General features: G+C 36.4%; 2 protein-coding genes across 7 annotated transcripts; one reads left to right on the forward strand and one right to left on the reverse strand.

The window, feature by feature from the left end:
• Positions 1 to 426: 426 nt before the first annotated feature.
• On the reverse strand, positions 427 to 14,798 carry LOC131790949 (adhesion G-protein coupled receptor D1). 5 transcript variants are annotated; one of them, XM_066167106.1, is made up of 21 exons: positions 14,681 to 14,798; positions 12,797 to 12,858; positions 9,385 to 9,565; positions 9,055 to 9,239; positions 8,021 to 8,578; positions 7,045 to 7,262; positions 6,269 to 6,331; positions 5,918 to 6,110; positions 5,421 to 5,561; positions 4,981 to 5,056; positions 4,695 to 4,806; positions 4,275 to 4,327; positions 4,013 to 4,139; positions 3,743 to 3,846; positions 3,539 to 3,641; positions 3,140 to 3,290; positions 2,802 to 2,886; positions 2,454 to 2,520; positions 2,154 to 2,230; positions 1,939 to 2,065; positions 427 to 1,540 (listed from the first exon to the last, which is right to left on the reverse strand). In XM_066167106.1, the coding sequence occupies exons 2-21, from the start codon at positions 12,849 to 12,851 to the stop codon at positions 1,259 to 1,261; spliced, it is 2,958 nt and encodes a 985-aa protein (XP_066023203.1). In that variant the 5' UTR covers positions 12,852 to 12,858; positions 14,681 to 14,798; the 3' UTR covers positions 427 to 1,258. The 5 variants fall into 5 exon arrangements, with proteins under 5 accessions (XP_066023203.1, XP_066023204.1, XP_058964228.2 ...); XM_066167107.1 differs by lacking the exon at positions 14,681 to 14,798 and adding an exon at positions 12,963 to 13,075 and having other exon boundaries at positions 7,045 to 7,217; XM_059108245.2 differs by lacking the exon at positions 14,681 to 14,798 and adding an exon at positions 12,963 to 13,075.
• LOC131790944 (melatonin receptor type 1B-B-like) lies at positions 14,406 to 25,595 on the forward strand. Of its 2 annotated transcripts, XM_066167110.1 has the most exons (2): positions 14,406 to 14,524; positions 22,889 to 25,595. In XM_066167110.1, exon 2 carries the CDS (start codon positions 22,975 to 22,977, stop codon positions 23,902 to 23,904), a length of 930 nt encoding a protein of 309 aa, XP_066023207.1. In that variant the 5' UTR covers positions 14,406 to 14,524; positions 22,889 to 22,974; the 3' UTR covers positions 23,905 to 25,595. The 2 variants fall into 2 exon arrangements, with proteins under 2 accessions (XP_066023207.1, XP_058964221.2); XM_059108238.2 differs by lacking the exon at positions 14,406 to 14,524 and having other exon boundaries at positions 22,611 to 25,595.
• Positions 25,596 to 25,601: the final 6 nt, after the last annotated feature.

Below are 25,601 nucleotides of genomic sequence, written 5' to 3' on the forward strand. Positions count from 1 at the left end.
TTTAATCATTACTCCAGTGCATGTTCCTATCAAGGACATTCAAAGCCTCCCAGGTATAACGTTGTTGTCTTGGTATGGATGTAGTCCTGCAAAGGATGTAACTTTCTAAAGAAACTGTGGTTCTGCGTAGGTGGGAGAGCATAACAGGGTAATTTAGTAGTATCAACTGAGTTGAAAAAAGTCGAAAACCTGATTATCGTTTATGAAGTGACAGCACTGATTTTTTCCACAAATCGGAGGCAATGTGCCAGATTTGCGATAAACGTGGCTATCCTGTCTCTGTCGTTAAAGCAGCTACCACCCTCAGAAAGAAAATATCGACTGCATTCTGTTCAATCTCAAATTTCACCTTTACAACCACGCAGTTGAATCTATTATTCTTAAAACTTTAAATTACGTCAAAGCGATTTAGAGACTGGCACTATCTTCATTTTCACAACATCCACATATTTAATTCAAAAACGAGAAAAACATAAGGAACTTTTTTCTTGTTACCATTTTCTCACCATTAGCGTAGCTCCATTTTCTACTTATAAACACACACACAACCCACAATTCCTCCATTCGCTCTGATGAAGGGCCAACGCTCGAAACGACAGCTTTGAAACTCTTTACAGTAGCCAATTTACACTCAGTTGATAATGTCTATTGTCAGTGTTAGTGACATCTTTTCAGTTAGTGAGAGAACAAAGAAAAACAAAACACATTCTTTAGAACGGACATGAGCTATGTTTCCAAAATATGATCAATCCTTGGAATCACTTACCGCAGACTATTAGTCTTAACTGTGAAATATAAAAATGGAAATAATTTGGAAAATGCAAAATTATTGGAAAACTTAAACTTCATCTTTACTTATCGAGCGACAAATTTCGGTACCATGCCAGATATACATTCTACCTCACGGTTTGCTTCCAGAGCAGACACAGTCAAATTTCCCAGTTCGCGGAGGTTCATGGTAACTACAAGTAGATTCAATGCGAATAAACCAAGAAAACATTATACTGTCAACCTGCAACTTATTGGACACAATTTGAGTTTTACTAATCAGAGTCCTCTTAGCTAATATAAGAAGCTTAAACGAACCAGACATATGCATTACTATATTTATCTTGAACTCATCAGGTCTCCCTACCTAGTGACTTTTTCATTTCTTAATGAACTTATACTCAGAAAATGGTGAAAAAAAATTTTTTTTCTCCACAAGTTAATAAAATAACATCCTTTTCCTCTTTAGTAATTCACTTTGAAAGTTACTTCACTTTGCGTCAACAGGAGTGATGCAGCTTTCTCTTGTGTCTATTCTGTCCGAGTTAATGGGAGACACCTGATGTCGTCTAAAGGTTGGATCAGGGCTCTCCTTTCTGAGAGGCATTTTATTCATGTCATGCTTTTCCAAACCAGCGTTTGAGTTTTCTGCCACTGAACGAGAGCTTGGGAAGGTTGAATTCTTAGAATTGTCCCACTTCTGTTTCTTGCGAAGATATGCAGCGCGTACATCACTGCTTCGCAGGACATGAATGACGAAAATGAAGAATCCCTAAAGGTATCAAATGTAAGAAGGACGAGTGATTGCATTAGTCTGGGATACTAGTCTTGTACGGTGAATGAGAATAGTCATGGAAAAGACTTTTGCTGAACACTAACTGATGTCTCGGTAGTGCGAGGTATCTCGAGTCACCATCACAGCGTGGCAAAGAGTTAGAGTCATAATAGGACTTAAGTGAAGAGGTGTTTGGTTGGAAAAAGGTAAGAAGTCTATCTCGCTGAGCTGCATCATCAATCGGTGCCCTTGTGATATTGTTTACTGTTAACAATCGCGGAGTGTATATAACAGTTTACAATAAGAAAACAAGACCGTTTTCTGTTACTGTCGTGCAAAATAAAATACTGTTTAGAGGCTCCCATTACAAAGTTGTTCAAGCTTGAAATTGTTACCTGAAGTGAGTTAAATATGGTGAAGATATACTGGAACACCACACCGGCAGCTGTAATGCTAAAAATTCCAAATACCCAGGTCAGGCCTAGGAGAGGAAACAGCACCACCCATGCCTTTAACCCCTGTCTGAAATAATCAGATATTGAGGGGAAAAGTGAGCATTCAATTTGAGATAAAACCAGAAAATGACAGCACGGTGCAGACACACACTCACTTGACGTTAGAGGTGTCTTTCGTAGAGTGCATTCTCGTCATCTCATACACCACCCGGCAAAGGATGAAGGAGTTTATCTGATGAAATGAACAAGTACATGTACAAATGATTTCTACAACAGAAGAAGAACAAACTGGAGAGCATTGATTTTCATTATTTTGTTGAAATGGAGCTTATTTCAGGTTCAGTCATCTTAATGTCACTTATATATTAACGAACGCTGTGTATAATTTTGCCACAATCACAATGATGAGAAATTCTTCTAAATAGTAGAGAAAACTATAACAGAAGCCATCTCACCAGGCAAACCACGAGGACTGGGGCGGCAAAGGTCCAAACTAAACTATTTGAAAATGAAACCCAGCAGCTGTAGAAAGGAAGAAATTAATAATCTTTGAACAAAAATGAAAAACACACGATCAAATTTTATTTCGTTTTGATCACGATTGTTAATTCGTTTCTTTTTTAAAGCGCTATTTACCGGTCTGTGTCAGTTCGAACCACAAAGAGACTTTACAAGCTCTTCATTACTAAGAATCCCCAGCAACCTTTTGCAATGCCACTAATAAAGCGCTAGGATAGAATATAGGACTCCCTGACGTTATAAGGAAAATATTGAGCCTTTAATATACCCTTTTAAATACTTACAAGTCACCATGTACGTAGCCCGATATTCCCTCAGCAGAGCCAGAAGCGATGACAATGGATGAAATCACCATTAGAAAAGGAAATCCTACAAAACAGTGAGTTACCTCCGTGTATATCTCGCCATAAATATAGTTAAACGACTCTTGCATTTGTTTCACATTTGACATCAATAGATTGCATCATACATGCGATCCTAAACTCTAGCAATTAAGTTATCGCCAAGCGAGATTTATACATGCAAGGTATAACCTTAGTTTTACCTTTTTTTTTTTTTTTTTTTCTATAATGATACAGAAAGGGATAACAATAGTGCATGCACAGTAATAGGGTTTACCTACCCCAGGAGAAAACATACAGCAACTTCATTCTTACGACGGCGTTGTATACTTTAACCACCATCAGATACAAGTAGGCTCCCTCCATGAGCATCCAAGAAAATCCGGCTAGATAAAAATAGTGAATAGACACTGCCACGAATATACAAGCTTCCTGTAAACAAAAAAATAAATTAGTTTAGCCATAAGGTCTAAGTTTGAATTGTTGTTTTGTCTCTTCGTTTACTCAAGATTCATTGGAGCATACATCTACAGTGTACCTTAACCTTTCCATTTTGACCTGCTGGAGAAATTATCACGGTTGACTTTGATGATATTTACAAATGTTCTAGTAATCAAGTGAAGTATCTTTGTCATCTGTAATTAAAGTTCATGTGATTGACCAGATATGTTTGCAGTTACCTGTTTTGATGTGGCATCAATTCCAGCCAGAAAAAGAATTTGCGCCACTGCTATGGCCACAACAAGGTTGAATCGTATCTGAATATGTTCTTGCTTCAGATTCCTAGGCAAAGGAAAAAGGACACATTCATTAAAATCAATCTCATAAATCTCCAACATTGTCGGTTGGTCAAGCACCTCTAGAAAAGAAGAGTTTGTACTTACATAAAAACCAGATATGCTAAGATGGTAAACACTTCACCCATAAGCGACAATCCACAGCCGACAAATGTACTGACTTGCAATGCGAGCTGATGTTTGAGAGAAATCTAAAACAAAAATACCGAGTACTTAACTTGAACAAGTTTTAATCAAAAATATTTTAACCGCTTCAGGTATAAAACGACACACATTGACAAATGGTAGCTGATGTACTGTACTGCGGATGCAAATCAATAACACGACAGGATAGCTATACTTTACTTTGTAACTCACTTCGGCTTCTCCCAGTTGCATAAGAATTGCAAAGTTCGTCAGATGATTGCAGCTGCACACAACTTTGGTGTCTGTTCTATTAATCAGGGAACATCCTTTGCTTGACCAGGAGCCGTTAACCTGACTCCTATGGACGGGAAGTTTATCTTTCATTTACTGTCGCGACATTTTTAGAGAAAATGGTCGTTTTCAGAAAAAAAGTATTTCAAGTAATATAAGTTGTGAAATGAATTAAGCCTCATGTACAGCTAAGAAAACATACCTGATGGCAAAGTCCCAAAATACACAATAAGGCTTGTCCTCGGGTTTTATAAACTTTAAAGACGGAACGAAAAGAAAAAATAACAGTGTTACAACGTCTACATGCAACGTCTACATGAAATACACTCAAAACTCATAAAATTACGTATTGCAAAAATCGACTCAGAATATACAGTTTCCCTAACTACATCGTGCATTCATTAGTGTTTCCACAGATTATGCTTCGTGTTGCTCCCATATCAATCAACCAGAAGGATCTTTTCAAATGGAACTTATATCGTTTTTAAATGGCTGGATGAAAAATCATATATATCTTTTCAACTGTAGAAATTCTAAACAATATGAAAAAAAGGAAATACAAAGACTATAACAAGAACATCTTTTTCAGGAGTTCGTCAGCGTATGAGACGTGCACTTTTACCTTTCGTAAAGTAAATGAAATAGTAATGTTCTGTGCCAGCACTGGTGGCGGGGCCGGTAAGAGAGAACACGCTATGATTGGTGTTTGGAGTTTAGTATTTATCATTTTCTTCCTGCAAATAAAATGTATTTGATTCCTTTAGCAATCTGGCTCGTTTGTAAAAATTTGCTAATCGTCTCATCTAAATATTTAGATAGAAAAGAGAGAAAAAAAGTAGAGTATTCAATGTATTAGAAGTTGAATAAGCTCCTGTCTAATTCTACTCCGTATGTCTTAAAATACATACCCATCAAGAAGGTATTGGCATTCATCTGGAAGAAGCTTGTGCAGGTCTTGGTAAGCTATTCCGAGTACCACAGTTTCTATTGAGAAGAAGATACACTTAAGCGTTCACGATTGTTAAAAACATGATGAACAAATTCCCAAGCGAAATTTAAAAAATCCTCAGAAGGATATAGTGTACTATACACGTTCATACTCTTCCAACACTTGCCTCTACTCCCAACATTTTATAGGTAGGCAAATTTTCGTACTGACATTTATATCTTTGAGGCCCGAAGAAAACTTACCCGTAAGGATCACAGAGCATATAATTAGATAATATTAAAAAAAATGTTCACTGCAGATCCAATATGGGCAATAAATTACAATGAATAATGTGCGACTGAAGATTTTTAGCTGCCTGGTTGATAACATAACACACATACTGCATTTTTTTTAACATACCTTGTTTTTCGAAAAGTTTTGGTGGTAAAATGAACCTTTCACGTAATAAATTATTATCACTTGACGGTTGACCTTGAAATTCCTCAGAAGGAAACGTCACTTCCTTTTTATGACCTGCTTTAATGGTTTGAACTTCCATGACTATTAAAGGGAGAGAAGCAATAATAAAACTTATTCTTAGGCTTATTCCAAAGGAAGTAACTAAATTATCTTTATTTGTAAAAAAAATTTACGCCAGGATAGACAGCAGAAACTTGATCAATAATACCGTTTCTGTGGCTTCACTCAGTTTATTTTGCTTTTCGAATCGTCCGCGGAACGGGAAGAAAAATCAACGAAAATTTCTGATATTTGTGGCTCGAATTCCGTCTATTTTTGGATCCACTCGCAGTTCTTATTTCCTTTTAATGAACAATCGTTACATCTAATCATATTTTAATTACGACCTATAATACATTGCGTTGTTACTTGTTAAAAGGTATAAAAGCATTACCCACCTAGGTGTTCTTTAGTGGGTATTGTGGTTGAGTGGTAGCTGCCATTTTTCAACATATGCTTCTCAGCATATTGTGAAGCCAGCAATTCAAGGTGCTGAGCGGCTAGCAACAAATTCACTTTTACGCCTGAACGTTCTTTACTTGCGATTTTTTGGAAAACTGTAAGCAATTTCTCTGTCTCATTGACTGCAGCCTAAATATCGTAATCATAATGAAACTCATCAAATGATCATCCGTAACAGTAAAAAAAGAATAAAAATAAGAATGATAACAATTTCATGAGGGATATAGCAATACGCAATGTTACAATTACATATGAGCTGATAAAAACATACTGAGTATCTAGCCTACCTGGAGAGAATTCTCGTCACTTAAGTTTAACTGATTCAACTTATCCAAGTATTTTTCAACCATCTTAAAGAAACAAAGGAACATTTTACAGTTGTTAATTGTATAAATGATTTGTATTGGTACGCATTTTCTTACAGTTTTTCTTGCAGTATAAATATAATTTCAAATTGTAGGCCATCTTTTTGTGTATCAAAGATAATCAATTTCCAACGTCAATTTGGATGTAAAAGAAATAAGCAGGTATATAAGGTTACGTTGTAATAACGTCTAATCTAGAGATAAGGTTGTATTGAATTGTTTTTCTGCGCTCTGTTATAAGCAGTAAACTGTAAAAATCAAGTGATAAAATGGGGTCTCGATGGCATTAACCGCAAGCCGTAAAATAGCCGAAAAATTTAACCGTTAGGCGTAAAAACTGACAAATTTTAACCGTTACTCGTAGAAAAGTTAACCGTAAAAAATTGTCCTCCCCTACAAAACCTCTTTGGGTAGACCTTAAGCTGTAGAATGTCCAACATTTCAACCGTTAGCTTTAAAAGCCATCACCCCATCGAGACCCTCATAAAACGACATACATGGCAAATGGCTGGAACTCAGAAGAAACAGTGGGAAAGCAAAATGCACGTTTAAGTAGTCCTGGGAAGGACTGCAGCCAGCTATAGGCGGAAGCTACCATCACTATCAACTGAGAGGTTGTTTGGTGATCGGTTGTTTAGTTTATTCAGTAGATGCTGATCAATCTGTTTTGAACTGATACTATATAATGTGATAATCACCTTCTCTTGATTATTACCAGTCTCCGTTGGAGAGACACTCGCTGATAAATCCTTTGACATTCTGGATGTTTTAGACGCTATGATCGTTGAGGTATCTGTTTTTCCAATGTTAGTTGATGTTGTTACTGTTACTTCTGACGCAAGTGATGTAGTGGGGGTCGCTCGTGTCTGTCCTGTAGAAGGCAATAATTCCTCTACAGATGACGGTAAAACTTCCTCTAAACATACAGAAACAATAGAAGCTCACTGTCACTTTGAATATTGAGGCACAGAAAACGTTGCGGCTTTGATACGAATTAATGTTATAACGATTATTATCGACGATAAGATTTTAAGTGTAAAACTTTCTATTATCATGAGGAGCGTATACTAGAAGATATTTCCGTGAACGTGTTAAACGTCGCTTGGGATGAATGGCGATGTTCTTTTTTGATATATATTAATATATAATTAATGCAGGACTACAGACAGAAGAACCAAGCTAATCAATTGTTTTTAACTTGAAAAATGTAAAATTATCAACTAAAGAAGTTAAAATAGATTTTTGCGTCTTGCATGGTGCACGTTTTACTAGAATAGTCTAAGTTGCCTTTTTCTGAGTTCTAGGACGTTTCAGCAAAGAATAGAATTTTGCAATCGTATCGGAGGTTGTTCTGCGTGAAAAAAAACTACTGGAAATCAACTTCAAGTAACATCACAACCAAAGAGCATGTATATGAGATTTACGAGGATGGAAACTCAGATACATGAAGGAAGGGTCTCTTTGGTGAGCCCGTGCACAAGGTCAAGAACAAGAAATGAAATATCTTAGGGCATAAATGCTTTAGAAGTAACCCTAATGGTAAGAAAATTAAACCAACTGAGGTAATGAGACCACGGACTTTTGAAATAAAAGATAGTCTTAACACGCCTGAGAGTCAGAACAAATAAGAAACCAGCTCAGAAGAACCTCCTGAGAGAAGGCAGAGAGACCTACTTTTTAAGTAACTTTGTATAACATCCATGATTTCCCCTCCAAGGACATTTGCCGATTTATTTAAGCCAACTCTTAGTATGTGTGCTTCATCTTTCGTAATTGCTGTCAAATCTGTCTCGTTCACTAAGTTTCCAACTCCAACACCAACGATGAAAACTCGCTCATTATCTAAATCTTTCAACACTTTATTTAAATCATCGTTACTGAAGACCATCTTGTCGTCCAGAATTACAACAAGAGCACGACTTGCCTTGGAACCCTTAGAAAACTGTTGGAATCCTGATTTCACTTGATCTAGAGCTTTGACCAAGAGTGGAGATCCAGAAGCTTTTTTGATTTCATCGATGTGTGAGGTTAAGGCGTCTTTGCTTCGCATGTTGACAAAACCTAGTTTTATTATGGCATCAGAACCGAAGACAAAAATGCTGTAGCGTATTCTGTTTATGCCATACTGGTCGATAATGGCGCAGATTGTGCTTTTCATAAATGCAAAAGTATTATTAGATGAAGGAGAAGTAGCACTGAGAGCAAAAGTCAAGTCGATCAGTGGAGTATTCACTGAAGGAAACGAAAGAAGGTCTCTTAGTGAAGTATTTCACATTTAAGTCTCTCTTTAAAATGATAGTTATATAGGAAGAGTCAAAGTATTTAAGCAATGCTAAATCCCTTTCAAACACATAGAGAACAAACAGAACAGAAGCGAAGATAAAGCTCAAAGCCAGTGTAACCCCTTAAGTTTTAAGGCCTAGGCCTCAACGCGATTAAGATGGGGTAATTAAGTGTTGGAGAAATGGCAAACTTTGGGTAAGTCAGTTGGGTAAGTTTGATTATATTCATCCTGTTAATAGCTCTTCAAAAGTATCACCCAACAAAGTGCAAAAAATATACGCGTGATCACTGGTTCTTAGCTAAGTTGTGTACTCTTTTAAGTCTTGATATAAAATTCAGCCAATAGTCTAATTGAAAGTGGACTCATAAATGAGGCACCTCTAACTAGGATTAGATAAAACTGCCTGACAGAAGCTGCGTCTAACCTTCACAAATATAGCCGTGCTCCTCAGTGCAGTTTGTACACTCTAGTCTATTATCATCAGTTACCATACAGCAGAACGGCCCAGAATTATTCACATTGCTCTGATTTTCTATTCCACGATAGTCCTTTATCATGTCAACTTTTCTCAGCCTTGTAATTTCCTTCTTATCAGTCCAGGCCCATTTTCTGAAAAAACAAATCCAAAAACGCTACAGCAACAGTAACATAATGACAAATAACCCCAAAATATCCGAATTGCAGATCATTACCAGATCCACCACCTGCATGTAAATGCTCAAAAAAAATTACACAGTTTACAATTGTTACTTACGTCTGCCTGGAATACCCAAGACCTATCCAGTGCTTTATGCCGTTGGTGGTATTTGATATATTTTTGGCCAATAGAAGGTCCTCGCTGGTTCTGATTTTTGCAAGAAGACCATGGCGTAATTGACATTCCTTGTCTGCTTTCGTGTGATTTAATTTTTGATTGTAGACCATAAAATTTTTACCTACAAGGACAGTAAAAAAAGCAATTTCTCCTTTGCTTTGATTTGAAATTCTCCTTTTTTATATGTTTTGGTCTAAATTTTCAGTCAGGCGCAAGTTAAAGCTGACCTCCTTTCATTGCAATATACTTTAAGGGATCAACAAAAAGACGCTTTTACTCGAGCCTAGCCGAAGGCGGCGAGAGTCTCAATCTGCAGGCCATTTCCTAACTTTTTAGGCGCTGATAAAGACATAATGCGGCGTGATCAAGTAGCAAAAAAAAACAAAAACAAAAACAATACGGACGCCTTGTTGCCGGATTGCAAAAGTGGCTCTTATCAAAGTGAAGGTACACTTAATCATCGAATTTATGTGACTTTTATCATAGTGATGACATTATCATGTTTTTGTTCAATTAAGTACATTATCAGCTTCTATTTTGCTAGTGCTATTATTTGCATTAGTTTTGCCACTTTTGTGTTCAAATTGTGTTCGCATTTTGTGCTATGTTTGTGCATGCCCTGTCAAAAAATCTGGGATCGGACAAAGCTGACATATTACTCAAATTATGTACACAACAAAAGTGTGCTGTATTGGACAAATCAGCGCCGTGTGTACAGCAAAATGACGTTTTAAAGAAAATAAATTATGCAGAAGAATTAAGGTCTATTAATGTGATAGTCGTTAATTGTAGTAATAAACATGTGCGGTGACAACGATTCGATCATGCTCTCAGCAGAATACCTGTAAAAAAATAACCAGAAAGGCCCTCACGAAAGAAAAACAAAAAATAAAATAAAGAAATTGGCGTGGAGGCATATTCCTAAAAACATTCCGATGTCGTCAAAAATTTATCGCAGACTTTGATCACAGTATTAAGTCCGTAAAAAAAAAAATGAGGACGAAATGGCATTCTACACGATCAACGCTGCACCAAAAACCATTGAGTTGTAGAAAGTCTTTGGGCAAGCATTTATCTTTATATAGCTATTATACAGAGAAAGGCAAACATCGAAAAAAATATCTTTAAGTATTGAGATTGTTTACGTGTAATTTCCCATACAGTTAGTACAAAATGTAACTCGTAAAGGCAAATGTACATAGTACCAGCTTTCTAATGATGTGGAGGATTTATGCGCCATGTTCATCCCAGTAAAATAACAAAAGCATCATATAGTCAAGCAGATGTTGTTGTGGTTGGAAAAAATGTAGGAAAACAATATACTGCGATGAGTGTGCGCGCTTTACTATATCACAATATGAAAGGAATATTAAATAACCTTGGTGACTTAAAAGAAGTAATGCTCATTGGAAATCCACTTTAGAGTAGTTTGTTACAACTAGCAATGCTCACAGTATCAGAAGAAATTTACCAGCTGAAATACAGTGCAAGGTATAATAGTATTGTCCATCATGAGGCTACCATTTAAAGATATGATTACTGTGTAGGCTTAAAAAGAGCTTTTGAGTCATCGATATCAGAGGAATACATATTCATTTTTACAATTGCTTGCATTACTGTTGCTATTGTCTACTCTCCTGATGATGGCCGTTTTAAAGTGTTTGACTCTCATGCCAGATATTTTTATGGTGAGAGTTATCCTCAAGGAACTTGTGTACTCTTAGACATATCTTAGTGCGATACTTTCAGAGTCTATATGAAATAATTGAAATGTATGAACTTGAAGGTTTATAGAAAGGTATTCATAGGAATAGTTTATTTCCGCGGAATATTTGTTACTCTTTATTACAAATAACCAATCTGATCGGAGCTAAGACCATAATACATAATACATAATCACCTGATTTCATGTTCTGAAAACTGAAATATTTCGCACCAGTGGTAGAAGAATAGAAGAATGATCAGACTTATTGGACAAAATTTTTGAAGTTATGGGACCTTTCGAATGATTATTACATTAATCACTTTTTTACTCAAATTGAGTATATTCTCATTTCTATTTTTGTCATTAGGTCCAATAATCCTATCATCTGTCAGTTCACCCACCACTGCAAAGGCAGTCAGCAACTGGCGCTCTTTTACCCCTCACCTCATGGCTCCAGTGGCTGTGATAACTACACACACGCTCTCAAGAAAAAGTCACCTTCTTATTCCTTATATACTCCTCAAGCAGGCTCGATTTAACGCTTTTAACAGCATCTTGTTTCCTTAGTAACGTTGCTTTCCCCTACAACAGCATTTATACTAGTAGCTAAAATCATTGCCATCTGCAATATGATGCAGTCGAACCCCTCCTTACGGACTGCTCTTTATTGCAGGTAGTCTTCCGTGCTGCGATAAAACTCTGATAGGATTTCTGTCAAAAAAAACTTCTATTACATTGGCTCTCCCTAATACGGACAACGGAAATTAAGTCTCGACCTCAGAGAGCAAACATCACATACCACTGACCTCTTTCTCACCGTCATTCAAGGTGAATGACATTTTTTTTTAACCGTTAGCGTAAAGTATCCGAAGATTGTGCTTTAAGAATTTAAACAACACATATCTATCTAAATTCCAACGATAACGACAGTTTGGTGACATCTTACGTACAAGTATACTCTATCTAAAGTTCGTTGGGCTTACAGTTCTCTTCAAAACTGAATTAGTATTATATTTAGAGAGCAGCATTATGATAAAATTCGATTTATTAGTCTGAAAGAAAGTTTTGCGATACTCATAAATATCAAGTATAGATGCAAAAGGATCTCAATGGAGTTTGTACAGTAAGTGAACAGACGGATAATTACATTAAAAAGACCCCTTCCCATAGATCCGCCACGGGTCATTGAGAAAACTCCCCAGCCGGGTTACATGGAGATAATTCAATCGCCATTTATAACCAATATAGAACAGAGATGATCTGTATTCTAAGCACGTGTTAATAGCCTCTCAAGGTACTTGAGCAAAGTAATTTTTCCATAGAAACATCAGAATAATTAGCAACAACATGTAAAAGGCCTATTTACCTTTCCTTACACTGCAGCTTGATACATGGTTCATGGTAATGAACCGAGCCGGTAATTTCGCATAAGACCCATACAGACAGTGTAAATGGAAAATGCGTTATTTCGTGTTATCATAAGAACAACCGTCCCCCAAAAAGGGAAAGGAACACAATGGCTCATGAACTGCACTAAGCAAACAATTATAGATTTCACTGCGTTGAAGGGCAACAAAAAAAACCATGGAGATGGGTGATTCAGATGGAGCAAAACGAAAAAAAAAAGAAAACTGTCATCGAACAAACCGCTTGCAAATACGAGCAGACCGCCAATGATCATCAAGTCTCGAACAAACGTCATTTTAACTCTGCAAAAAAAATTATGAATATGCAAAATTTAAAATATCATCGCAAAACTTAAATGAATTGCAAATTCAGAGATGCGAAAATGGCTTGAGAATTTATTCTTCACCAGAAAGTCGTTTTCCCCGTGGTGTATACTCAAAATAAGGAAGGCTTTCGTCTGGCTTCAATGTAAAGCCTGGCGTTTGACCATGAAACTGACGGCAGCTTCACAGGAGTCGTAATTCAGTCAAAGCAAACAATTTGCTCAAAGCAGGGCCGAGAGGAAATTATTTCTGATCAGTTTTGACAGCCTTCACCGAAGATCCCCTGTTGTGTTTTGTCATTTTGACATAAGTAAATAGCTGCATCCTGCTTTTGTTTGACTTCTTTTGAACATACAGTCTTTGTAATAGCACACCAAAAAGAGAACATTTTCCTTCTTCTACAAACAACCGACTTCTCCTAAATTACCTGAGATCTCGTTTTAAAAAAGAAGAATGTAGAATGCAGTTATAGAATTGGAAAGAAATGCTAAAATATTTATTAATTTTATACTTTGCTAAAAATGCCATCTATTAAAAGAGTTTCCGACTCGCCGACTTAATATCCCCATAGCATTTGAAAGGTACCAACAAACACCCTTTCGTTCAGTCAAATAAACTACAAGTAGCAACTTTTAGCAACAGTATATTAGGAAATGAATTTCCTAAAAATTTTAAATTTTAAATTGAGACAATTAAACACCATCTGCCTTCTAAGGGCTATTTACCCGGTGACGTCACCAGCACTGTTTATTTTTATTGTCTAATCACAATATACAATAAACCTTGAATATTCTTCCTTTTGGTTATGTATTTAGATGTTTTCTTCGTAATCCTGCATGTATCAAATTCAGTGCCTATTTCCCAAAGTGCAGTTTTATTCCATAGCTCACTGCTACATTAATCGCAAAACAAACTGTGTGCGTGCTGAAACATGACTGAATGAGACAAACAAATTATATTCCGTAACATATGATTGGCTCGTATTAAATTCAGTTGGTCATCAAGCACGACAATACTAAATGCACGTTCTTTAAATTTAAAACACAGGACGATATTCCCCCATATCTGCTTGAAATAGAAGGTCATTGTGTTTCTCTGATACATACCCTATACTTTTGTTGCCTAATTATAATTGAGAGAGTGTTTAATCCATTGCACCATTAAAACAGGAAATGACAATAAGAACATTAAGTAAGCTCCGTTCCTTTAAATGGGACGGCAGCTTTTCTCTTCTTTGAAATCAGCAGTATCGTCACAGTTATCATCTCCAGCCAGCCGAACATCGTTGTCACGAAATCAAACACACTCAAGAATTTCTCGTTCCGTTTTTATCTAGTCATTCTCAATTTGTGACTTTGGTTTTGAAACCCCATAGTTCACAACTGCTTTATCTATCGAGCTTGAATTTATAATTTTGCGCAAATATATCTGACATAAAACAGTTTGTAGGAAAAAGCCAATTATCATATGCTCCCTTATCCATTCTAGTGGATGCCGAAGTTTGATTACAGTGACTCTTGTACGCGCGACAGGAAGACGTTTTTAATGACAATTGTCTGTATCTATCCTGGTCAATGCAGGCTCTGAACTATTCCGTCGTGTATGTGTTTCTCTGTGTGGTTAAAATTTCACTAATGACTGTTAGGTAAGTGGCAACTTTTTTTTTTCCACGAGATTCTTGATCATGAAGGCTTACTTTGTTAATTGTACAGTGGATGCCGAGAGCTACACCTACAATTATGAAGATCCAGTCCCTCAACTATTCAGTTGCTTTCCATGATGTTTGTTATGAAATACATACCTTCGCTTCTTTATTATCGGCTAATTTTATTGACTTGATTGCACATGACTCTGTCCTTACTAGCAAATATAGCAGAAGATCTTATCGTTTCCCTGTATCTCGTCACAAAGACGCTCTCATCCACAAAGCGTTCATCGATCAATTTATTCCACTGTTTAATTGGCTCGGTCAGCTAATGACGTTTTTTATCCCTGACAGAAAGAGTTCACGTACGTGCATTTCACAGAAATTTTGTGTAAATATATACAGAAAAGCTTTTCCAAAAGGAAAGTGCATCTGCCGCTGGGTTTCTCTGGTCACCACAAAGAAAAATACAGTCATGACTGTGTACGAATTGAAAATTCAAGACACTAAGCGGCGAATGAATCGGTCAAAAAACAATTTAAATCGAGAAAGGATGAAAGGAGAGCGGTTTTTTCTTAACCGGCGAGGACGCTTGCCTCTTAGTTGTCTGTAAAAATTTATTTTCCTCATCTTAGATGACGTCATGGCTGTCATTAATGAACGAAGCCAGCGCGTTGGGTCGTTCTTCCTTCGGAAAATATCTCTGAACTGTACTGTTACTACTTCATCCTTGGTTTTGAACCAGGAATCTTCACACTGAATTTTTATCTGTTTCTTTACTTAAAGTTTAAGATCGGTTTATTACGAGTTGTCTAAGTTGTGTAACGGGCAGCATAGATAATTGGGGGAGAAGGGGTGGGGGAAATAATAAAGATGAGGAAGAAATTTAAAATGAGACGGTGAATGATTTCGAAATTACATCCGAGATTGTTTCCAAGCTTCTTACACTGTAAGTCCCTTAGATGCATACCTGCATGCTTTTTGCACTAGTTAACCTATTGCATTCAGAATCTGATACAGGTTACTGATGCATTAAAGTATCTCAATTTTGAAGAAGTTGTTCATTGTTATTCATCACACTCTGACACAGGTATAACCTCCACGCAGAATATTGATCGGTTTAGGTTCCAACGCTCATTTAATAAAAATATTATAATAGCAAACGCACAAAGAGGATCTTAAAGTTTCCACTGTTTTCAGACGGATTTTGCTTGTGGAAAACGCTGACTACCCTAGAAACACATTGTATCCACCTATCTTTTTTGCCTCGAGTGGGCCATACGGCTTATTTGAAAAAAAATCAATTTAACTATTTACTGTATGAAACAACCATGCCCCCGGCGAAGGTTAGCGAAGGCTAATTCTACAAAACTGTGTTTTGTCATGTCTGAAAGCCCGTGTCATAAACTGTGTATTTGTTCGTCCAGACCACTCATGACAGCCCAGTTGACATGGTTAAAGTCAAGCTAAAGTTTCTTAAAAAGCCAATTCCAGAGTTACACTTAAGTGAATGTGTAAATTGAAGTCGGAGGGTTATCTTTAAGTCAGGTCAGAAGAGAAACTCTTTGAACGAATGGAACGTTGTTTGTTCCTCTGTGACATTAAGCAGGACACAGTATTAGTTAATTTTGTTTCTCGATTGCTTTTCTGACAGAGTTTAATCCAGAGACCAGATCATCTTTTTTATAAAAATCCCGCGTTGTACCAAGATTGTAAAATTGAAGAGGATGAGTATGACTAAATATTACCATCGATGTACTGCAAAAAGACATCTATTGACTGCTAACCAGTTTCTATTTTTTCCATGGCCTACTGCTTGCAAAACTTAGAACCTATGGCTTCACAGATTAAGCATTGAAGTTGATGAGCAATTACTTGCAAGATAGTAGACAGAGAGTCAAATTGGATGGCACTTACTCTGACTGGAAACCTATCAAAACTGGGGTCCCTCAGGGGTCCCTGTTGGGCCCTTTGCTTTTGAACATTAATATCAATGATTTGAACCTTCAGGTTAGAAATACCTCTCTTCCTCTCTTCGGTTGTATGCAGATGACACCAGATGACACTTGTTCGGAAGCGATGACAAAAATCTCCTTTAAAAGCAGGCACGTTTAATCGGTAAAAAGACGGTAAAACGGTAACGGCTTAAAATACAAACTCAACCACAAAAACCTCCAAAATGCGACTAAAACTGAAAAACACACACATGAGAAATCGCACGCGTAACTTGCTAACGAACTGGTCAAATTGAAATGTCTCAGCGCGCGCGCTAATCGCACGACACGCCAGTCCGGTACTTTCTTCTTAGCACTACTGAATATGCATCGGACGCTTCCCCTCCAGTTATAGAATATATTATTAACTCTGATCCACATATATTATCAACATGGCTTCGACAAAACTATCTACAGATCAATGCGTCTAAGACACAGGTAAAGACTATAGGTCCAGTACCATATCGCTCTAACTTCAGTGTAGATGACAATTTTGTCGCTCATGTTTCCGACTAAAGTAAAAAAGGCGTCTGCCAAAGCCTTTGTGTTTCGGAGGAATCGCAGGATTATTCCTTTAGAAGTAATATGCCACCTTTATAAAGCATATATTTTTAGAATATTGTTGTCCGCTATTACTTGGAGTTGGAAGAGGTCAAGTTAAAGAACCAGAAGACACCAATAATAATATTCTTAGATCTATTTTAGGGTATGGAAAGCATACCCCATACAATCATTTATTAAATATGGCTGGCCGGTAAGAACGCTTGAAGAAAGATGAAAATTCTAGGCCCTGGTTTTGGTATATAAATGTATTTATAAAGAAGCCCAAGGTATATTGAGGAATTTTTTTTTAAGATTAAAATCTGCAATCATAAATTAAGAGGGTCGGGGGCACTTTGAACGTTACCCAATTTCAATCTAGAAAGGCGCCATAAGTCATTCTCATTTTTGGCAGCAAAACTTTGGAATTCGTTACCTACGTATGTTATAAACGTCAAGGATATTTCTACTTTTAAATGACTTTTAAAGAGGCAAGTTTTTAGATAGATTTAAGAATGGTAACTTAAATTACTGATTTCTTTTCTTTTCAACGTTTTTTGTCTCACGCACATGTTTTATAGAGTTTTTATCACTCCGAGATGTAGCCTGGGTAAATAAAGTAGACGTATTGTATTGTATTGTATTGATAAGAAAGTGATTGCAACCGTGAATAAAGATCTACTCAGTCCAATTCTTGAGCGGAAAATTTATGTGGGTGTCGTTTCGTATCGAGTGTCTCAGACGGTAGGCGACGGCAAGAGCCCTGCTTGTTACTGACGAAAAGCTTTGAGAACTTTCGAGTAAAAAAGCGTTGCAGCAAACAATGGGGTGATGAGAATAAGAGTTAAGACTATTGCGTTATGACTTACTTTTTCTTGTTCTCCACGGCGTTATACTGAACACTGAGCATAACCAGGCACAAACTCAAAATCTTGCAAATTTACCAATTTTGGAATTGCAATGTAGCCAGCCACAAATAACCAAACATAACATCAACCCAGTACGAGACCTTTGGCGAGAAAATAGCTTCTTTCAGCTTGTGTTAGATGAGCATATCCGCACGTATCTTTTAACAGCTGATAAACTCATCGCAGCCGGTGAAACGTAGATGACAAATAAATTAATGAAAGCGTGGAGCTGGCAAATTGTGTCTCCGAATGGGCACTATCCTGAAAACAGAACTTATTCAGTCATAGGCATCACAAAGACCGCTAAGAGTAAATCGCTCACAACCAAAGCTATGATTTAAAGATCTGTAGATGTGCGTAATTTTTTATTTCTTTAAACAGATGGATAGATCAACATATTTCCCACGAGCGAGAACATATTCAACATTACTAATGACAATCCTTCGACAACGACCAAGATTGTTGGTCGTTACCATTGACTGAATGACTGAATTACTTTCCGAATAGACTAAACTGAGCAAACACTCGATTGTTGTTACCGTAGCATTACCTTTAACACCAAGGCATGAAATATATATCATTCCTTTCATATGAAATGTCACTAATGATTAGATTGCCCTGGAGAAACTTGATTATTTGTCATTAATTTCCGTTCTTCGCGCAATAAGAGTGATTGCATTGTTGGTTGATGTTTCCTAACCTGAAATGCTGATATAACGTTCATACTGAACTATACGGTTCTCTTTCGTTTCAGAATCACTTCTCAGGAAAACTTTGTAACTCCAGTTGAAATTACAGGGAGTTTTTTAAAATTAGTTTAATAAGAAGGAGCTGAGTTCTTGGTTCAAATGTTTATTCACTGTATACTACCAGGTTTGTCTCGAGGTATTCCACAAAGCGGCGGTTTTCTATAGATCAGACTTGTTCCCGTTTTGCTCGTACGTGGAGCCTGATTTTCAAGAAAGGCAGTTCTGTCAAAAATAAAACGTACAATACTATGGTATCATTTTAGAAAAAGGTTTTAAAAAGCTCTTTCCATGTAAATTGTAGCATTTTGATCGATCTTCGGCAGCAAATTTTAATTTCAGTCTTTGCTCGGTAAAAAAACCAATGCGCACATGTTCGACGTTCAATAATAATCAATTAAGAGGTTATCGTGACAAGTCCAAATATGAATAATCGTGTATCCTGTCTGATACATTGTTTATATTGATGCTTCAGTTCCCTTGCACAACAAATTTCACTTAAGGAACTGAAAAGTATTAAAGACTGAGAGGGGACATAATTAAGAAGAACATGCGTGGCTTTTGTCATATTAGCAACGTTACAGGGTTGTCATAAAAATAAATCTGTACATGTAAGTGCATGCAAAATTTGAAGAACCAAAAACCTGGTAGCGTTTGTAAACTTATCCATTTTTACTATTTCAGTGAGTTTTTCTAAATTTTTTCCTATTTCAGGAAATGTTAATGACGACAGGTTTATTTTTTATTTTCGTTTGTAAAAGTAAGGTTCTCTTGGTAATCTTTTCGTTTAGGTTGGTAACAAAGCTTACATAAGAGAGCGCTCACATTATAGTCGATAAACCGCTCGTTGCCACAGAAACAATATAATCTACTCTTTTCAGTTTTGAATATGAATAATTCCTCGGGTATATGAAAATCTCGTCTGGCTTAAAAAGTAAAAAAAACAAAAAATCTTCTTTGAAGACATATTTTTCAAATAGAGCATTATACCTTTACCTGCTCTACAAAAGAATAAATCACCTCAAGTATAAATAATTTTCTTCTTATATCAATTGCAAATAAGAAAATAAGTAGAATGAATGTTGTTCCCAAATATTTTGGTATCATTTTTCTAATGTAGACACCACCGTGAAATTCATCTAAATTCCAGTCTAAATGCCCATGTCCTATGAAATGAAAGTAACATTGGTTTTCTTGCCACGTGATTATGTTGCTTTTCGTCACGCTTAGAAAAAAATCAAACAGACAAAAATATAAACAAACAAACAAAAAACATTGGTCACTTGAGAACTTCTCCTCATTAAACTCGATAGTTCATGGGCGTTTAGGTTGCCTCTTGAATGTTCATCCAGTGTTATTATCAGGTGTTTATTTGTATGAAGCTGTTGTTGTTGTCATTATTTCCTAATTTTCCCTTAGCTTTCAATGGGATTCTAGAAGAAATCCTCTGATATTGCGTACCCATTAGACAGCAATAAGAGAGACAGTACCACATAGATCTGTTCATATTTCTTATTTGGTTATTATGGTCATGATGACAAATTCTGATCAAACTGTTGGGTGATTACTGTGTCATTTCCATAGAAATATATAATTACTTGGAGAAAACATCCAACTGAGTCTTAAATACAAAGTTAAATAACACCCTAAGTGATATTTGGGTAACGAATGAAACCGTTGCTCAAGTAATTCATTACACGGCACTATGGACATAGGAAGGTGGGCCTCTAAAGTGTCTTTATAACTGCATTGAATTTATATCTCAATCCGACAAATCAAAATGAGCATGTAGTACCTACGCGACCAGTAAGTCTATTTGCCTTTTTATTCCCAAGGTTTCATTAGTAATATTCCTTACTGTCTGCCATATAACTCTTATGATATTAGTTCGGAGAATTTTGTATTGCATCAAATAATTTCTCCTCATTGATATTTTGTTTATCCTTATCGCTTGTCTGCTTTATATTATATTGATCTTGTAAAGAGAAACTCTGTCTCGGTCACTCATGAGAGTTAAAGAGTTAACATGCATGTGAACTCGTTTTCTTCGAGGACCATTGAAAGGTGAACCATAGAACTCAAATAGAACATAGAGGTTCTTCTTCCTTCTCTATTCTTCTCTATTCTTCCTATCACACGATAGCCTTTATTCAAATAACTTACCATAATCCCTTTAATGACAAAATACTTGCTGAACCTGAAGGTATGTTTATTCATGTTATTTCTTCAATCAACCAGAAGTGCCTTAGAGACCTACGTGTAGTGCTGGTGCATGGTCTGTAATGACCACTGTGGTCCGTCGTCCTGAGAAAAATTTTAACAAGAAATCTAGATCGGTTCTGATACACTTTCAGAGAGCTGGAGAAGTTTACATTCCATTTTCCATTCCAATCCATTAACCTTTTTCTCTTCTGTGCATGGCTATACTCCGTTTGGCACGGAAGCGGTTAGAAATCTCGTTTGAAATGAAAACCTGCTTAGTTGTCAAGCTCTTCCCCTCAGCGATCGACAATTTGGTTAAAAGGTTTTGTTTTCAGAAGCACTCTATGGTTTGATTCACTTGTTTTGTCAGGTGTGTCAATCAAGCGGTAAAACAGTGAGATATTCGTTATTCATTTTCCATCCATCCATTTATGTATTTACTTTATTTACTCAGTCATTATTCCACGATCATGTATTTCTGACATTGTCTTAAACTTTTGACATGTTGCTTTTTTAACAACATATAATTCGGTATGGCTTTTTTTAGTTGTCTGTTCCTGCCGTCATCTTGTTATATATGCCAATTCTTCAACCCTGTCTTTTCTTTTCTGCATTTTCCTGCATGTTTTGGTAATCAAAAATATTGGTTTACAGGTGCATCTTATGGATGGTGATATTTTACAGCGCAAGGCAAAACAAAGCCAACCTCAGTACTCAATCGAAAACTGCTTGAATTCACACAGACCAAATTTCCGTTTACTTGACAGAAACACACAATAACTTTAAACGTTTGTATAATTCAAATTTTTCTCTCTAGGTTAGTTTGATATTCTTTTTAATTAAAATCGAAACTTAAAACTGACAGCAACAGCCTTAGTCAATTAGAGTTGACAATTGTTATAGGGTGGGACTATTATTCGACTCATACGATGAATCCACAATTTATTCATATTAAAACTTCACCAGAAGTGAAAATTTTCCCTTCTGTGCGAAACGAACAGAGACATAACATTTTATCCAAATAATCTCCGTCGATTTCCTCATTATCCATCCTGATGCCTAAAGGAAAAATGTTCCTCAAACTTTTTAAAATTGCTTATTCTGTGAAGATTAATATGCTATTCACCTTCGTGGTGAAAAGGAAATGTTTTGAAAAAGCGATATAAACGGCAAGTTATTATATTCAATCTAATCCATCTCAAAGAGAGAGAGAGTGATCTGATACCATAGTTGTAACCGGTCGTTGATTTATTAATATTTTGATATTTATTTGTCTCTTCTCACTCAATTTCTCCGATTCAATTCGAGCTGCGGGTTGTTTTGAAAAATTTTTAGACAATCAATATTTATATCTTGCTTTGTTTGATGCGGAAGGCTGGCACTCGCTTTATTTATTTAAAATCTTCCTTGTGCTTAGTGCTTAGTGACGCTCAATATCCCTGAAGTTTCCTTATCTAAAAATCTAGATCCCAGAGTTTTGTAGACTAAACCTTTTAGCCAAAAGTATCTGAAAATCAAAAGAAGATCGGGATAGATAAAAGATATTTCTTCCAGGTTTTAATCAAGATATATCTATTACGCCAGGTGTTTTTTATTCAAACGTTGCCAACTTGAGTAAATTTATTCCGACAAACCGATCATAATCAATAAGACAATTTTCTTGTTTTGTTCAATCGTGTGCTTTCATCAACACGAGCAGGCTCATTAGAGTCTTACACCCTCATTGACACCAGCAGCTAGAGAGATCCCTCAGTGCTAATGTATTTTTCTTGTAACTTTACAAGTCGTTAAAAATTGATAAAACAAATAAGGAAGGAAACGTAGCAGCATATTCTCTACGCTTTCCGGCGGTGGACGGTGAAATGGCTGACGATCTTATTTCTAGGAGTCTTTCCCTAAAGATTGTGGAAATAAGCTCATTGATCATCTTGAATGTTCTGTCCTTGACTGGAAACACATTGGTTTGTATTTCAGTTTACAAGAACAACAGACTTCGCACTACCACGAACTTATACATCATCGCTCTAGCAGTAAGTGACTTGCTTTCCGCTGTTTTTGTCATGCCTCTTGGAACTGGTGTACTGATAACCAGCGAATGGAGTTTTGGAGAGGTTCTTTGCCAGCTTCACGCTTTTTTCAGTCTTTTTGTGATCTACGTTTCTCCTGTGACTATGGGACTGACTGCTGTTAACAGATATGTGAGAATGTGCAAATCTGACCAACAATATAGAAAATTGTTTTCAGCGCGCAAGTCACGGGCCTTGCTTATCATGGTGTGGTCATTTGTCGCATGTTATGTCCTTGTTCCTCGCCTAACTGGTCTACAAGGCTTTGAATTTGTTCAGGGCTATGCACAATGTTCCTTGGCTCATTTTAGCGAAAGCGGAAAAATGATTCATTACGGGATCGTTCTAACACTATTCTTCTTGGTCCCGCTAATGTCTACCATTATCAGCTACATAAAAGTTGCCAAAATGATCAGACAACACAACATGGGCGCGTCTTCAACGATTCAGAGATCTACAGGAAACGTAGCGATAAGTGCGCACGAGATAAAAGTGAGTAAATCGCTTTTTGCTGTTGTGTTTGCGTTTATGATCTGCTGGATTCCATTTTGGGTGATTGTCATCTTGAGGCGCTTCAATTTGGTGGGGAAAATGCCTCGGAGTTTTGAGTTACTCTGCATGTTTCTCCTCTACTTTTCCAACACAATCAATCCTTTCATATATGCTGGCATGAATCACTTGTTTAAACGTGAGTTCCGAAAAATATTATGCTGCGAAACTAAGGGCAGAGTTGGAATCACTGCAACAGAAGATGGAACACAAAGTGCAACTGTAATCGGAAATGCTCTAACAAGTCGAAAAGACAACTATCACATTCGTTCAGATAACAGCAATGAAGGGAATTTTGAAGAGCTCAAATTCACCACAGTAACTATTTGCACTGGTGAAGTTGTCTCTCAAGGAAAGCTAAACAAAAGTTTTTAAGTGCAGAATTAAATACAATACTAGTACTCCTGATGGTGCTAAGTTATAAATTGCTCCGAGGAAAACAAATACTTACAAAGATTGGTTTTCTTTGAAAGGCCAAGGTATTAATAGTAAACATTTTAAGCCGATTGGTTTTTTTTTGTTTTCAATCAAACTGATCAACTGCATGATAAAAAAAATTATTGAATGTAAAAATGGCTGATGAAAACAACTGGACAGATTATGATTAGTTTTAGCTTAAAATTGAAGTTTTAAATGATAAATACTAGGCAATAATTTCATGGTTTTGAGCTAAATCCCACCCAAAAGTATTAAATGAAATGAACGAAGGGATGAACGAACAAATGAATGATTTATTGAATAAATAAATGATGTTGTCGAGGACGGTGAACGTAACCGTAAAAAGTGTAAGAGCAGAAAAATTAAATTCGGTGTTGAAGTTTCATAAATCAGGTAACAAGTAACCTTTGATTACGACTCACGAAAACTTGTTGAATACATCAGCATGGAGGGTGATAAGTAACGGGCTAAGATGAAAAAATTGACCATGAATAGAGATTTAAATGTAAATAGATGTACACACTGTTTGTTTTTGTTATAATTGACATACCAATAATTTTCACGAAACAACGAATAAGAATCGAACGAGCTGACCATGATTAGTTTGTAAATCTTCATGGCTAAAAGGTAAATGATAGAGGTGGAAATCAAAGACTGACGCTCGAATCAGGGTTATAAATAATGGTAATAGGACCGAGTGGAGTCCAATTCGGTCTGTAATCATACGAGTGATTAACAAAATCGGACGACCGCGTAGCGGGAGTCCGATTTGTTTATCACGAGTATGATTACTGACAGAATTGGACGACAAGAAATCCTGTTTCAATTAATCATAACCATTTCAATTTCCGTAGAAACAAACACACCTAGAACAAATATCTCCAGTGGAGACCATGTCTTTAGTTAAATATTCTTGCATTTTGGAAATTGCCTTCTTTTTCTTTGGATAAGTGGTTGTTGCTATGGTTATTGTGATAAATTCTGTGATTGATGGATTTAGCTAAGTGGACCTAGTATGACTGTGTTCTTCTGCGGTCCGGTTACAGCCAACTGTCCTATTACAGCTGTACAGAATGATTAGTGAAAAATGAAGCAGGTAATGCACCAATCACATTTGAGGAAATTGTAATGGTAATGATTAAGCTCATTACAGCACGGGTATGCTGTAGACAGCCTATTTCACACAGCAATGTACATATGATGTTTCTATATTATTATTGTAGTAAAATATATCTTACACTAGTTGTACAAGATGATGATATACTTTCAGGCATGCAGTGTGTATCCCTTTGACGACTCTTCATTTACAATACGGATGATATATTGTATAAGGGATTACAATTTTGTCGTGACAGTTTTCAAACTCCAAATCTATTAGTAAAGTGCGTTGTTGTGATTTTAAGATTATTAGCACCCATCAATCTTTCGTGTACAGAAATGATAATGTAAGAAATAAATTTAATCGCGAGTGTAAATATAAATGTATAGGTACGTAAGTGACAAAGCTGTATTCTTACCTGGTTACAGTAAATGACGAGGGACAAATAATTCCTGAGCTAAAAACATTCGTCGAAAAAAACGTTATTTTCCGACGTATAACATCATTGAAAAAGCAATGTTTATTTCAATAACCA

The sequence above is a fragment of the Pocillopora verrucosa genome, chromosome 5, assembly GCF_036669915.1.
Source record: "Pocillopora verrucosa isolate sample1 chromosome 5, ASM3666991v2, whole genome shotgun sequence".
Taxonomy (NCBI): domain Eukaryota; kingdom Metazoa; phylum Cnidaria; class Anthozoa; order Scleractinia; family Pocilloporidae; genus Pocillopora; species Pocillopora verrucosa.